Genomic DNA, 15,490 nt, shown 5'->3' on the forward strand with positions numbered 1-15,490 from the left:
CTGCACATGATCACCAACTACTCCATAGTCACTGCACATGATCACCAACTACTCCATAATCACTGCACATGATCACCAACTACTCCATAGTCACTGCACATGATCACTCACTACTCCATAATCACTGCACATGATTACCAATTACTCCATAATCACTGCACATGATCACTAACTACTCCATAATCACTGCACATGATCACCAACTACTCTATAATCACTGCACATGATCACCAAATACTCCATAGTCACTGCACATGATCACTCACTACTCCATAATCACTGCACATGATCACCAACTACTCCATAATCACTGCACATGATCACCAATCTCTCCATAATCACTGCACATGATCACCAACTACTCCATAATCACTGCACTTGATCACCAACTACTCCATATTCACTGCACATGATCACCAACTACTCCATAATCACTGCACATGATCACCAACTACTCCATAATCACTGCACATGATCACCAACCACTCCATAATCACTGCACATGATCACCAACTACTCCATAATCACTACAAGTAATCAATCACCAACTACTCCATAATCACTGCAAGTGATCACCAACTACCATAACCAATGCACATGATCACCAACTACTCCATAATTACTACAAGTGATCATCATCTACTCCATAATGACTGCAAGTGATCACCCACTACCCATAATCACTACAAGTGATCACCAACTACCCATAATTACTGCACATGATCACCTACTATCCCGTAACGACTGCAAGTGATCACCAACTACTCCATAATCACTGTAAGTGGTCACCAACTACTCATAATGACTGCTAGTGATCACCAACTACTCCATAATGACTGCAAGTGATCACCAACTGCCTATAATGACTGCAAAGATCATCAACTACACCAGAGGTTCTCAAACTTGGTCCTCGTGGGCCCACACAGTGCATGTTTTGCAGGTAACCCAGTAGGTGCACAGGTGTATTAATTACTCACTGACACATTTTAAAAGGTCCACAGGTGGAGCTAATTATTTCACTTGTGATTCTGTGAGGAGACCTGCAAAACATGCACTGTGTGGGCCCACGAGGACCAAGTTTGAGAACCTCTGAACTACACCATAATGACTGCAAGTGATCACCAACTACCCATAATGACTGTAGGTGATCACCTACTATCCCATAATGCCTGCAGGTAATCACCTACTATCCCATAATGACTGCAGGTGATCACCTACTATCCCATAATGACTGCAGGTGATCACCTACTATCCCATAATGACTGCAAGTGATCACCTACTATCCCATAATGACTGCAGGTGATCACCTACTATCCCATAATGACTGCAAGTGATCACCTACTATCCCATAATGAGCATAGCTGAACATATATTGTAAGCATGATATGAAACTTGTTTACTTTATATAAGAGACCTTCAGTCTAGTCTAGGACCTTTCTGCTTCAGATCATGTCCAACAGGGAACTAGATAAGCAAATAATTGAAACAACTATATCCATCAATAGATGAAGATCTTGTTCACCATAAGATGATCTCACCGAGACACGTGACAGGGAGTCAGATTTGTGCCCAGCACTGAATTCCCAAGCAGATCTGTGTCCTCCAGCCCTGTGACAGAAAAGAGACATCCTTTAGCCACTTGCCCTGAGATTACATTCCTATGTAGTATTCCTATGCAAACTGCTAGAAACTGTCTCGTCGCTGTGAATGGGCCAGACTCATCCCGGCCTCAGTAACCATCCCAGAGGAATATAGTCAGGATCCCGGCGGTCAGAATACCGACGCCAGGATCCCGACAACCAGAATGCCAGCAGCGCCGCCACAGCTATTCCCATTCCTGGGAGTCCACGATACCCATGGAGTGGGAATAGAACCTGTGGCAAGCGCAGTGAGCCACTGAGCCCGCAGCGTCATACCCAACCCATCCCAGAGGCTACGTCACGCAGCAGTTATCCCAGTACAACGCTTGAGTGCTCGCTGCCTGCTATCTTCCCGCCTACTGCAGCCACATGGATCAGATACTCTTGGGTCCATCCCACTAATTCCTGCTGTGTAATACATACCAGGTGTCAGTAAGTGACGTGCACTCACCTGAATTATGGCAAACCTTTGACACCCACTCCTGGAGTAGTTCAGAGGTTGGGGCCCGGAACAGATACTCGGAGCCATCCTTTAATCTGAGGGTGGGATACAGAAAGAGGTGTAAAAGCGGGTAACTCATAGAGAGAATGAACAGGAAATAAAGGAAGGAGGAGGCAAGTAGAGGGAATGAGACACTATTACAGGAGTTATCTATCTAATACATTGGCGTTTCTATAATGGGTGCAGTGTGTGCGGTGCACACGGGCCCCTGAGTCCAGAGGAGGCCCCCACCGCACACGCTGCACCCATTTTCTAAATACTCACCCCTCCGGAGTCCCGCGGCGACGTCCACGGCGCTATTAAAACTCTGTGAAAATGGCCCAGCGGCCATTTTCACGGAGTTCTGCGCATGCGCAGTAGAGAAATCTCAGGGAAAATGGCCGCCGCATCATTTTCCCGGAGATCTGCGCATGCGCAGTAGAGTCTGAGCACTCTTGTGCTCAGACTCTCAGCGCTGCCAGCAGAGATAAGGGGGCCCGAACGGAGGAGGCTGCACCCGGGCCTCCTCCTCTCTTAAAGCGCCCCTGATCTAATATCTATCTATACTAAATGATATATATATATAGATATATATTAGTGCAATTTATACGGGTTGGGGATGGAAATCCAGCGGCTGGAATCCCGGAGATCAGAATACCGACACCAGGATCCCGGCAGCGGGGCAAGCGCTAGAAAGCCCCTTGCGGGCTCGCTGTACTCGAGTGAGAAAAAGCCCTGGCAGCGCAGCCGGAATTCTCTGCGGTCGGTATCCCGAACGCCAGGATCCCGATCGCCGGGATATTGACTTCCCCCCCCTTTTTTACACCTGTACATTATCTAAGTGTAACATATCGGCTGCAGACACATGAAATACACAGGCTACAAGTGGTTCATGCCCCCTGTTGTTACTCTGCATATATGTAGAATTGAAATCACTTGTGGGTACCTGGTGGCCTTAGAGCAGTGGTTCTCAAACTCAGTCCATGGGACCCCAAACAGCTCATGTTTTCCAGGTCACCCATCAGGTGCACAAGTGTATTCTTTGCTCACAGACACATTTTAAGAGATCCAGGGGCAGATGTACTAACCATTGGACTAGGGAGTGATAAAGTGGAGAGAGATAAACTCCAACCAATCAGCTCTTAGTTGTCATTTTTTAAATACATCCTATAACATGGCAGTTAGGAGCTGATTGGTTTGTACTTTTTGCCTCCCCACTTTATCACTCTTCATGGCTTAGTACATATCCCTTGCAGAGGTTGTTACATGCCGCCAAAGCGGCTCATCCAGGCAACGGGTCCCGGCTGTTGCACCGGAGCTGGGACACTGCGTCGTGATGGCCATGGGGCTTCCGGCAGTCACCTAGTAACTGGTGCCGCAAGTAGTATGTGTTCCTAAGCACCCGGGACGCTTCCTGTCTGTTACGTGCAGCAGCACAGCTGCACTTGATTATTGTTAGGAGGCTGGGCTGGACGGGAGCTGCTGATTGGTTCCTGCTCCTATTATAAGTCAGCCAGCTTTATGCTACAAGTCTGTTGCAGTGGTGTATGATCCCTGGCTCCATGTCCTGAAACCCTGGTCCGCTTGAGTGGAAGCTCCAGAACAACTCTCTTATGTTTACCCTACCTATGCCTTGTCTATGTACTTCAGCTCCATGTTGGGAAACTTGGTTATTCCTGTATCACCTCCAGTCCCCGTCACCTGGACATAGTAACTACAGTGTCCATTGCAAACCATGTACTCTCCAGTGTCTGCTGTATCTGATCCAACAGGGTGACCCCTGTCTCGTCCATGCACCTTAGTCCCATCTCCATCTGGTCCTGCTATTACCTAGTGATCACCCAACGACTGTATAAGTCCCTAATATTCCAAGAATAAGACCAGGCGTCATCCTAAGTACCAGAGAGTGTCTCGTACTCTAAGGGAATAACAGGCTGCTGTTATTGACCTTGCTAGTGTAACTCTAGGGGTCTTATATAATCATTCAGCTGTTTCATAGCACAGGTGGAACTAATTATTTCACTTGTGATTCTGTGAAGAGACTTGGAAAACATGAACAACTTGGGGTACCGAGGACCGAATTTGAGAACTGCTGCCTTAAAGCCCGCAGCCCGCTGAGCCTTAATCTGTGGTCCCCAGTTCCTATTGCTTTATGCTCCATTGGCCTCAGTTCTTATTCACTAATTTAAGCTCTGCCAAGATTCAAAGGAGACCCAGCTTTTGGTGAAGATCTTTAGGTAATAAAGCAGCGACTGAGCTTGATCTTTGAACGTAACATTTCGGTTCTGTATCACGTAACATCCCCCTCCATACAACTCAGTGTGTTACACTGCGCCAGCGGCACATGACATGGTGGAAGGACGTGGAGTCTCTCTCCTTCCTACGTGTGATTCCTGCTTACTTTGTCCAAGCGAGGTAAGGGATTTTTACGTGGACCCTGTTAAGTACCAGCACCATGCAGAATTATGGTCCATGTTTGTTCCACTGACTCATGTAAGCAGACAATCTCTATCAACGGGGCACATTAAAAACAACCAATGCAACAGCCTGACGGAAGGTGTCCCTTCTGTGCAGGATTGCGCTGTTCCAGACTTATACCCAACTCTCGAAGGCTTGGCAAAGTCCACTCACTCAGACCTCGCATTAAATTGTCAGATTCGTTACTAATAGTCTGTAACACTGTTTATCTTTCACTAAAATGCTGCTGTATGTTATTACAGATTGGTGTCTCTCTCTTTGATTAAATAAAGTTTAAACGTTAACGTATTACTGAGATTAAGGGTAATGTGTGTCCCTTTTGAAAACTAGAGGTAGAAGTGTATCAGGTTGCTCATTCATAAATTAAATGTTCTGAGCTGTAGCCATGCAGCCTGTGGAGGTTATACTCAGAAAAGAAAGTGACAGTGTATTTTTGGGGTACTCACCGTAGCCTGAAGCAGTTACTTCTCTTAGCATAATCTGATTCTTGGGTGCACACGGCTCCCGTGAGGTTCAAGGGGGTAGAAGAAACAAAACTCTATTGGGAGACACAAAAGGTACATTAGTAGGACTTTAAGCACAATGGGTGTAACTACAGTCCATAGCTGGTATCTGGTGACCATGGCTCATGGCACTAATTCTTATAATACAGAAACATAATATATATACACAATCAGCGGCTCACTTAGAGTTGCACACAGCGACTAGCATATGTAACTATAGCGTTTTTTTAGAGTCATTCGTATCACAGACGCATCTTCACTTGTGACTGAATCGGTGTAGCTGGGTGGCACCGGGCGTTCGTGAGTAAGATAAGTGTCAGGTGGCAGTGCTGTGAGCATGTGCTCTTCAGAGGGGAGTGCATGCTGTTATGAGTTGCTGCTGAGGATCATTTCTGTTTGTGTTTCTGGCTGTCTCCTAGCAACCTTGAAGCTGACTACTATGTGTAGCAGCACACCTGTTTGGGAATGCTTTGTTACCTGACTCCAGCCTGTTGTCTCTTGTGAAAGTCAGGAGGCTGGTGAATGTGCAGCAGTGGTAATAACATTGGTAATTAGGGGGGCTGGCTGTGCTGTGACTCTCATTGGCTCTTGTCTCCTATATATGTGTTGTCTGTCTCTCACTACTGGCTGGTCATAGTTCCTGGTTGCTGCGGGATCCCTTGTCTCTAGGTTCTAATACTTCTCGTGAATTCCTATGTCTGGTTATTCTTCTACCGTCCTCTACAGTATTCTTGTGTCCAGTTGCATAATTATCAGCATCTAACGCTGCAGTATTCCTGTTTTCAGCCCTGTGTCAGTACATAATTATCAGAATCCTACTCTGTGTCAGTTGCATTATCTTTCTTGTTGCTTTTATTTCTGCTTATAGCACTCCTTGTCTTCTTGCTATACAGTCTTGTGTTTCCTCAGTTATCTATCTCTATTGCAGTGGTTTCCAAACTTTTTTGAATCACGGCGCCCTAGAATATCAGAATTTTTTTCACGGCACCCCTAGGCCAAAAATTTCTTACTGAGAAATTTAGAAAGAAATATTACATTAAGTAGATCGCGTTTATATGTCTTCCTTAGGGTCAGTTGTGTGGTGAGGGACAAGATTTGCTTCTGTTTGGCCACATATTTTATGACTGGCAGCCACCAGCACTGGTTTTGCCTATTATATTGACCATGAATAATTTGAATTGGTCCTGGACCACCAACCTAGGGCACCCCTGCAAGTGTCCCGAGGCACCCCAGGGAGCCACGGCACACAGTTTGGGAACCTCTGCTCTATTGTATACCATCAGTACTCCCACTGCTAGTGGCTGTCTCTTTGTTGTTTTATCTAACTTCTTTCTGTAGTGTATTGTGTGTTTATGTACTTTATGTACTCTCCTCGCCCGAATGCTGTCCAGAGTTTGGGAGAGTTCTGTGTTTAAGTGTGTATTGTTTGTTCTCCAGTCTCTTGTCTTAGATTCTATCCTCTTTTGGTCTTTCGCTCCATCGGCATTGACCCGGGTCACTCCGAGGTTAAGCTCGCACTACCACCAGTGGCGTAGGTCCTGGTGGCATCCCAGTATCGGTAGGCACATCACGCCTTAAGGGAAAAGCAGCTATTATAGGCAAGAAGACCTGCTACTGAGTTCTGCGAGTCTTAACCTGGGGTGTACATGAGTCACTGCCCAGAAGGTCTCTGTGAGCTCCGCTCTTCTTGGAAAGAGAACTGTCGCCAGTTGTAACACATGCAGAGATGGGTCTGATTTAAGATGGATCTTCTGCACCAAGAATAGGATTGGTGCACATGTATGCTGATAGTGATGATGGCTACTTTCACAAGTGGCTGGATCGGGATGTCCATGGAACTGAATCAGCAGCTCATTGTAAAGCAGAGCCACAGACTGGTGAAACCATGAGGCACTCTGTACATGTCCTCTTCCACCCGATACAAACTTCTGACCCTCCAACATAACCCCTTCTACCAAGTACAAAATGCTGACCCTCCAACATGACCTCTTCTGCCAGGTACGTGACACTGACCCTCCAACATGACCCCTTCCACCAGGTACAAGATACTGACCCTCCAACATGACCCTTTCCACCAGATACAATATACTGACCCTCCAACATGACTTCCACCAGGTATAAAATGCTGACACCCTCTCCCCCCCGCCCCAACATGACCCCTTCCACCAGATACAAAATACTGACCCTCTAGCATGACCCCTTCCACCAGATATAAAAAATGCTGACCCTCCAACTTAATACCTTCCACTAGGTACAAGGCACTGATCCTCCAACATGACCCTTTCCACCGGGTACAAGATACTGGCCCTCCAACATGACCCCTTCCACAAGATACTAGATACTAACCCTCTTACATGACTCCTTCCATCAGATACAAAGTGCTGACCCTCCAGCATGATCCCTTCCACAGGTACATGATATTGACCCTCCAGCATGACCCCTTCCAGCAGGTACAATATACTGACCCCCCATCATGACTCCTTCCACCAGGTACAACATTTTTTCTCCTGGTAATAACTGTGCAGCTGCAACTTACCTTCGTGGAATGTTTGCGGTCATGGTAGAAGCAGAGAGTCCTCCTGACCAGCACGGCGTAGAATACACCCCATGTGCGGCAGGATGCCTGTGGAAAGGGAGGAATACAACTGTTATATGCTGGACATGATACCTTCTCAGTGGGGACTGCATAACCTATGTTCAATGTGTGACAGATCTTTGGGGGCAATGTTTTTTGATATCCTATACATATTTGCTGTTGTATCTGTTTATACAAAGTCACAAATGGACCAGTGCTGTGACATGGTGTCTTGTCGGGAATAAACAATGAGGGCAGGACCTCACGAGAAAGGGGCAGATTTGGGCGTTCCATATGAAATACATGATGCAAAAACGTGACTGACTATTCACACAAGCAAACACTGCAGTTATCTGAGGAAGTGATATTATAATGAGGGACTCACAGCATGCTAATGCAATGGGAACCAAATAGATAGTCGCACCAGCTCAGAGGCAGCTACAACTTTTCATGGATCCCTTTTTGCCACCAGGGCATAAGTTACAGGGATGGCACGTTAGTGGACCTACGTATACCAGGGCATACATCTAAAGATGTAGCTACACTTAGTAGAGAAAACTCCAATGTCACAAGGATAATATGTAAAAAGGAAAAGCATATTAAGGCGGTGGATGAAATTGTGGGGTACTATGAGGAAACACTAGCAATACTACACGGTGACACTGTCAGGTACTAAGAGGTGACATTAGCAATACTGTACGGTGACACTGTCAGGTAATAAGAGGTGACATTAGCAATACTGTAAGGTGACATGGGGCCTAATTCAGACCTGATTGAAGCAGCAAATTTGTTAGCAGATGGGCAAAACCATGTGCATTGCAGGTGGGGCAAACATAACATGTGCAGAGAGAGTTAGATTTGGGTGGGTTATATTGTTTCTGTGCAGGGTAAATACTGGCTGCTTTATTTTTACACTGCAATTTAGATTTTAGTTTGAACACACCCCACCCAAATTGAACTCTCTCTGCACATGTTATATCTGACCCCCCTGCAGTGCACATGGTTTTGCCCATCTGCTAACAAATTTGCTGCTACATTCAGGTCTGAATTAGGCCCATTGTCAGGTACTAAGAGGTGACATTAGCAATTACTATAAGGTGACACTGTCGGGTAATAAGAGGTGACATTTGCAATACTGTAAGGTGACACTGTAAGGTACTAAAAGGTAACATTATAAATACTATACGGTGACATTGTTAGGTGCTATAAGGTGACATTGTGAAATACTATGAGGTGACATTAACGATGACTATGAGGTGACATTGTTAGGTACTATGAGGTAACATTAGCAGGTACTATGAAGTGACACAGAGCAGTAGTATGATGTGACATTGGGAAGTACTATAAGGTGACATTGTCAGGTACTATAAGGTGGCATTGTCAGGTACTATAAGATGGCATTGTCAGATACTATAAGATGGCATTGTCAGGTACTATAAGGTAGCATTGTCAGGGACGGGAGAAAAAATCCCCCCTATGGCGAACTATATGGTGATATAAAAGACACACGGGAGTAAACATATATAACTGCACATGCAATATATAAAATAAACATACAGTGAGGTACAAGGTTTTAATCATCACTTTATTTCACACCACTTTATGTATGTATGTCTTATTTCACAAACAACATGCTTTTAAATATTATGCAATAAAAGTTATATTTTTTATATTCTCTCTAGTGTGCTAGCAAAAAAAGACAACTCTTTTCTCTTTCCTTTGTTTGCGATTGTGACATTGAGAAGTAGTATGATGTGACATTAGGAGGTACTATGAGGTGACATTAGCAGGTACTATGAGGTGACATTGAGAAGTAGTATGATATGACATTGGGAGGTACTATGAGGTGACATTAGCAGGTACTATGAGGTGACATTGAGAAGTAGTATGATGTGGCATTGGGAGGTACTATGAGGTGACATTGGGAGGTACTATGAGGTTACATTGAGAAGTAGTATGATGTGACAATGGGAGGTACTATCAGGTGACATTAGCAGGTACTATGAGGTAACATTGAGAAGTAGTATGATGTGACATTGGGAGGTACTATGAGGTGACATTGGGAGGTACTATGAGTTGACATTAGCAAGTACTATGTGGTGGTATTAGCAGGTACTATGGGGTGGTTTATGAGGTGACATTATGAAGTACTATAAGTTGATATTAAGAGGTGATGTCATTGAGGGTAGTATGAAGTGACACTGGGAGGTACTATGAGGTGACATTATAAGGTTCTATGAGGTGACACTGGGTTTATAATTCGGAGATGGATGCAATGCCAATGATTGTGAAGTTCAGCAATTTTTTTTAATGCTGGGTCTAAGTCGCACCAGTACTATTCAGTGACATTGGGAGGTAGTATGAGAAGTCATTAGGAGGTACTATGAGGTGACAGTAGGAGGTACTATGTAGTGGCATTGTGATGTGCTGTAAGGTAACATTATGAGTTACTATGAGGTGACAGTAGGAAGTACTATGAGGTGACATTGGGATGTACTGTTAAGTAACATTAGGATGTACTATATGGTGGCTTTAGCAAGTACTACATGACATTAGGAAAGAGCAGTAAAACTATCTATGGTGGCTATGAAAAGTGTCCCCAAATGTCGTTACTCGACACACACTACCATAATACTCTTGAAAGTAAAATTATGTTATATAGTAGAATTGACTGGTAAGAAGCTTTGCTTAAAAAAGAAAAACTAACACAAAAGTACTTTGAAATGTGGGAAAGTTTCTGTCACACCCTTACATTCTAAATAAGATGGAATATTTGGATGTTGGTATGTCCATTTTCTGTCACACCATTACATTCTAAATAAGATGGAATTTTTGGCTGTTGGTATGATCACTTTCCGTCACATCATTACATTCTAAATAAGATGGAATTTTTGAATGTTGGTATGTTCACCCGTGGCCTCTCCGTGCCTGGAGTTACAACTTCTGAAATATTTTACATTTTGCTTTTCTCCTAGTCCAGGTGTATAAATGTAGCTCAGTAACTAATCATAGATAATATTTATCATAGTCTACTAAATACAAACTCTACACCTGTTGTAGGACAAACCATCATTCTATTATACTGCATAATCCTCAGACGCCTGTACCTTTTCTGGATTGTACCTTTCCATGTGAACACTGTACCTTACACTTAAATAAAATAATAATAATACGTCTCTCTATTACAGTATGGTGTCTGCCGGATACTGCCTCTCCAGCTACTACTTGCCTTCTTGCCTCCTGGTTGCAGGATGGGCTTCTTCTCCAGGGGACCTTCCATCAACTGAAAATCCAATTTCCAGGTCACCTGCAAGCAACAGGCAGATGTTACAGGAATTTACACAAACATGTGGACAGATCATTGTACCCAGGATACAGGCGGAGGAATCACGTAAACACATGGACAGCTCACTGTACCCAGGATACAGGTCGGGGAATCACACAAACACATGGACAGCTTAATGTACCCAGGATACATGTTGGTGAATCACAAATACACATAGATAGCTCACTGCACCCAGGATACAGGTGGGGAATCACACAAACACATGGGCAGCTTAATGTACCCAGGATACAGGTGGGGAATCACACAAACACATGGGCAGCTTAATGTACCCAGGATACAGGTGGGGAATCACACAAACACATGGGTAGCTCACTGCACCCAGGATACAGGTGGGGAATCACACAAACACATGGAAAGCTTAATATACCCAGGATACAGGTTGGTGAATCACACAAACACATAGACAGCTCACTGCATCCAGGATACAGGTGGGGAATCACACAAACACATGGGCAGCTCATTGTAACCAGGATATAAGTGAGGTAATCACACAAACACATAGACAGCTCACTGTACCCAGGATACAAGTGAGTGAATCACACAAACACAGTCAACCCATTGTACTCGGGACACAAGTGGACGAATCACAAAACACATGGAGACAGATCATTGCACCCAGAATACAGGCAGGTGAATCATACAAACACAAGGACAGCCCAGTGTACACATGATATAAGTGGGAAAATCACACAAAATCATGGACAGCTCATTTTAGCCAGGATACAGGAGGGAGAATCACACAAACAAACAAATAGCCCATTGTAGCCAGGATACAGGTAGGCAAATCACACAAACACATCCAAGTCACTGTACCCAGGATATAAGTGAGGTAATCACACAAATGCATGGCCAGCTCATTGTACCCAGGATACAGGAGAGAGAATCACACAAACACATGAATAGCCCATTGCAGCCAGGACACAGTTGGGGGAATCACACATACACATGGGCAGATTATGATACACATAATCATAGTTCAACATGGAGAGTCCAATGTACCCTGAATACAGCTGGAATCACACAAACACATGGACAGTCCATTGCATCCGACAACATCATGGTCACCTTATAGTGACCAGGATACACATGGGTGATTCTCTTGCAGAACAGTGAGGCAAATAACAGTTGGGGGCATGGAATGTTACATTCAGAGATCATGACCTCAGCTTGGAGAAGAAGAAGGATATAATATGATTCATGTGCTCAGCAATAACAGACTATCACAAATATATCTCACCATGGATGAGGATGTGTCAGTTTCCTCCTCTGGAGTCTCAAGTTTTGGACTAATAAGTGAACCCTTCACTGATCTGTTCTCACTACCTCCTTTCAGATAATTGTCCACACAGGCAGCTACAATACTGCTACTTTGGCCAAAGCTGATCTCTTCCCCATGATCTGGGCCCTTCTCCCTAACTGAACCTGCAGCTAAAACTGCAGAGCTGGGGAGTGTAAACGTGGCCACCAGCAGGTTCGGTTCTGCACTCATTACCACTTGCCCACATGGCTCAGGGCGTTTCAAGAGAGGCAGGTTGCCTTTCCCAGTCTCTTTGAGTGATGCATTGTGAGAGAACTGTGCAGGGCATCCTAAATGATCCTTTCTAGCATTATTCCAAATACTTTCTAGCTCTTCATCATCATGTTCTAGAAATTCATGGTCTGGATGGAGGACCTCAGCTAAAGGACCAGGGTTGGCTTTATAGAAAGACCTGCTTTCAGGAAGGGCCTCGTGTACTGGGCTGGATGTTGTAACAGTCATATTGAGGAAATTTAGAGAGGAACAATTTGACCTGAGTTGTTCATGCTTCTGTTTATTGTCAGTATATGTCTCTACACCATGAACCTTTTGTCCTGTCTCGTGGCAGATGGATGATGGATAGATGCCAGTTTTACTCTGATTGATGTGCTGGGAATCTGAGACATTAACGTTTGCTAAAATGACATCTTGTGTTTCAGACGAATTTAAGGAAGCTCTCCGTCTTGCCCACTCAGGCCCAAGGTTCTGTAAGACAATAGGGGAAAGTCTGTCTATCTCAAAGTTGATAAAGTCATCACTCATGTCTTCTAATGCCCAAGTCTGTAGACTGTCTGTAGACTTCCCATACCCATGTATGTTCTGCCTGCAATATCCAGAACTACTTGCTAAGGCTTCAATCCATGATGTAGAACCTGATGATTGGGCGTCTTTTATGGTGATGTTGCGCTGATCTTTGTCTTTCACTGGCTCTTTGACTTTACCTCGTGACTCATCTTCGCCCCCAGAATACGAAACATTGTTAAATTCAGTGCCATCTTTGGATTCTACTGTAATCATTGCTTGGTTGTTATCCAAGAGATTTAATTCCTTGGTGAGCTTCAGGGTCAAAACAGAACCTAAGGTCAGACGTTGACAACTGAGATTAGTTGTTGGTATGTCAGGATTAGAGCGGTTCACTTCAGTCTTCATTAAAACTGACCCAGACACAAGGCACTCAGCATCAATGTGCTTTGTAAGAGGGTTCTTCACATAATTCCGTAATGTTTCAACATTTGGATGTGGTCCAAGGACTTGAGCCTTCTTTGTCAGTTTCGGAGGCCAGGTAGAAGTTTGATACTTGATGGATTCTTTGGTGTTGACTTTCCTGTCTGAGAAAACCTCCATAATCCCTTGAACTGTCAGCCTTTGGGCCTTTTCCTTTCTTTTTAAACTCTTGAAACAGTGGGATCTAATTTTAGGAAAGGAGTTGGAAGGAGAGCCACAGGAAGGAATTAAAGAATACTGCTCTGATGATCGATTTTTTCTGGAAAGTCGTGGCACTGTCATGTGTTGGCATGTGTTGTATCTTTCACTGTCTTTCACGTTCAAATAGGTGCTTACCTGGGCATGAAAGAAAGTGACGTATGAGATACACCTAAGTAAGAGAGAAAGTGAGGCGTGAGGCATGCTTAAGCAAGGCAGAAAGTGATAAGTGAGACACCTGAGAGAAATCAATGAGTGAGATACACCTATAGTAAGAGAGTGATGAGTGAGGCATGCATAAGTTGGGAAGGAAGTGACGGATGAGACACATCCAGGCAAGAGAGAAAGTAATGAGTGAGAGACACTGGAGAGAAAGCAAGATGTTAGCTACACCTAAGTAAGACACTTGTAAGTGACAGTAGAGACATGAAGAATATGGTGAAACACACCTGCAAAAAAGTTAATAGTGAAATATGCCGAAGCGCTAGAGAAGGTGATGAGTGAGAGAGACCTGGGTAAGAAACAAAGTAATGAGTGAGACACAAGTATGCAAGAGAGAAAGAGATCGTTGACACACACATGAGAAAAATGATTTGTGAGACACCTGAGAAAAAGATTTGGGGGGTGATTCCGAGTTGTTCGCTCGCTAGCTGCTTTTAGCAGCATTGCACACGCTAAGCCGCCGCCCTCTGGGAGTGTATCTTAGCTTGGCAGAATTGCGAACGAAAGATTAGCAAAATTGTGAATAGAAATTTCTTAGCAGTTTTTGAGTAGTTCCAGACTAACTCAGCCATTGCGACCAGCTCAGTCCTTTTCGTTCCTGGTTTGACGTCACAAACACACCCAGCGTTTGCCCAACCACTCCCCTGTTTCTCCAGCCACTCCTGCGTTTTGCAACTCGAACGCCTGCGTTTTTCTGCACACTCCCATAAAACGTCCAGTTTCCGCCCAGAAACACCCACTTCCTGTCAATCACACTACGATCAGCACAGCGATGAAAAAGCTTCGTTATGCCATGAGTAAAATACCTAACTTTTGTGTAAAATAACTAAGCGCATGCGCTCTGCGAACCTTGCGCATGCGCAGTAAGCGACTAATCGCAGTATAGCGAAAATCGGCAACGAGCGAACAACTCGGAATGACCCCCATGAGCCGGAAAACACTTTGTAACAAAGTGGTAGATGAGAGACACTTGGGTTAGGGTAAGTGATGGGTCAGACACACCTGCGTAAGAAAGAAAGTGATGGGTGAGACACACCTGGGTAAGAGAGAAAGTGATGGTTGAGACACACCTGGGTAAGAGAGAAAGTGATGAGTGAGACACACCTGGGTAAGAGAGAAAGTGATGGGTGAGACACACCTGGGTAAGAGAGAAGTGATGGGTGAGACACACATGGGTTAGGGAAAGTGATGGGTGAGACACACCTGGGTAAGAGAGAAAGTGACAGGATAGGCACACATGGGTTAGAGAAAGTGATGGGTGAGACACACCTGGGTAAGAGAGAAAGTGATGGGTTACACAAACCTGGATTAGGGAAAGTGATGGGTGAGACACACCTGGGTAAGAGAGAAAGTGATGGGTGAGATACACCTGGGTAAGAGAGAAAGTGATGAGTTAGACACACCTGGGTTAGGGAAAGTGATGGGTTAGACACACCTGGGTTAGGGAAAGTGATGAGTGAGACACACCTTGGTAAGGGAAAGTGATGGGTGAGACACACCTAGGTAAGAGAGAAAGTGATGGGTGA

The 15,490-nt window shown here is 44.5% G+C and overlaps 1 protein-coding gene across 3 annotated transcripts in view; it reads right to left on the reverse strand.

Moving 5' to 3' along the window:
• Positions 1 to 15,490, reverse strand: part of LOC134910596 (spectrin beta chain, non-erythrocytic 5-like) — a 188,481-nt gene that overhangs the window by 13,326 nt on the left and 159,665 nt on the right. For 2 of the 3 annotated variants that reach the window (XM_063918821.1, XM_063918820.1), the window contains 5 exons: positions 10,907 to 10,984; positions 7,639 to 7,725; positions 5,046 to 5,137; positions 2,092 to 2,177; positions 1,539 to 1,608 (listed from right to left, as the gene is read on the reverse strand). In XM_063918821.1, coding sequence (XP_063774891.1) covers positions 1,539 to 1,608; positions 2,092 to 2,177; positions 5,046 to 5,137; positions 7,639 to 7,725; positions 10,907 to 10,984 — 413 coding nt within the window. Of the gene's footprint in view, positions 1 to 1,538; positions 1,609 to 2,091; positions 2,178 to 5,045; positions 5,138 to 7,638; positions 7,726 to 10,906; positions 10,985 to 12,260; positions 13,881 to 15,490 lie in introns of all 3 variants that reach the window. The other variant, XM_063918819.1, reaches the window with a different exon arrangement.

Source organism: Pseudophryne corroboree, chromosome 4, assembly GCF_028390025.1.
Source record: "Pseudophryne corroboree isolate aPseCor3 chromosome 4, aPseCor3.hap2, whole genome shotgun sequence".
NCBI lineage: Eukaryota > Metazoa > Chordata > Amphibia > Anura > Myobatrachidae > Pseudophryne > Pseudophryne corroboree.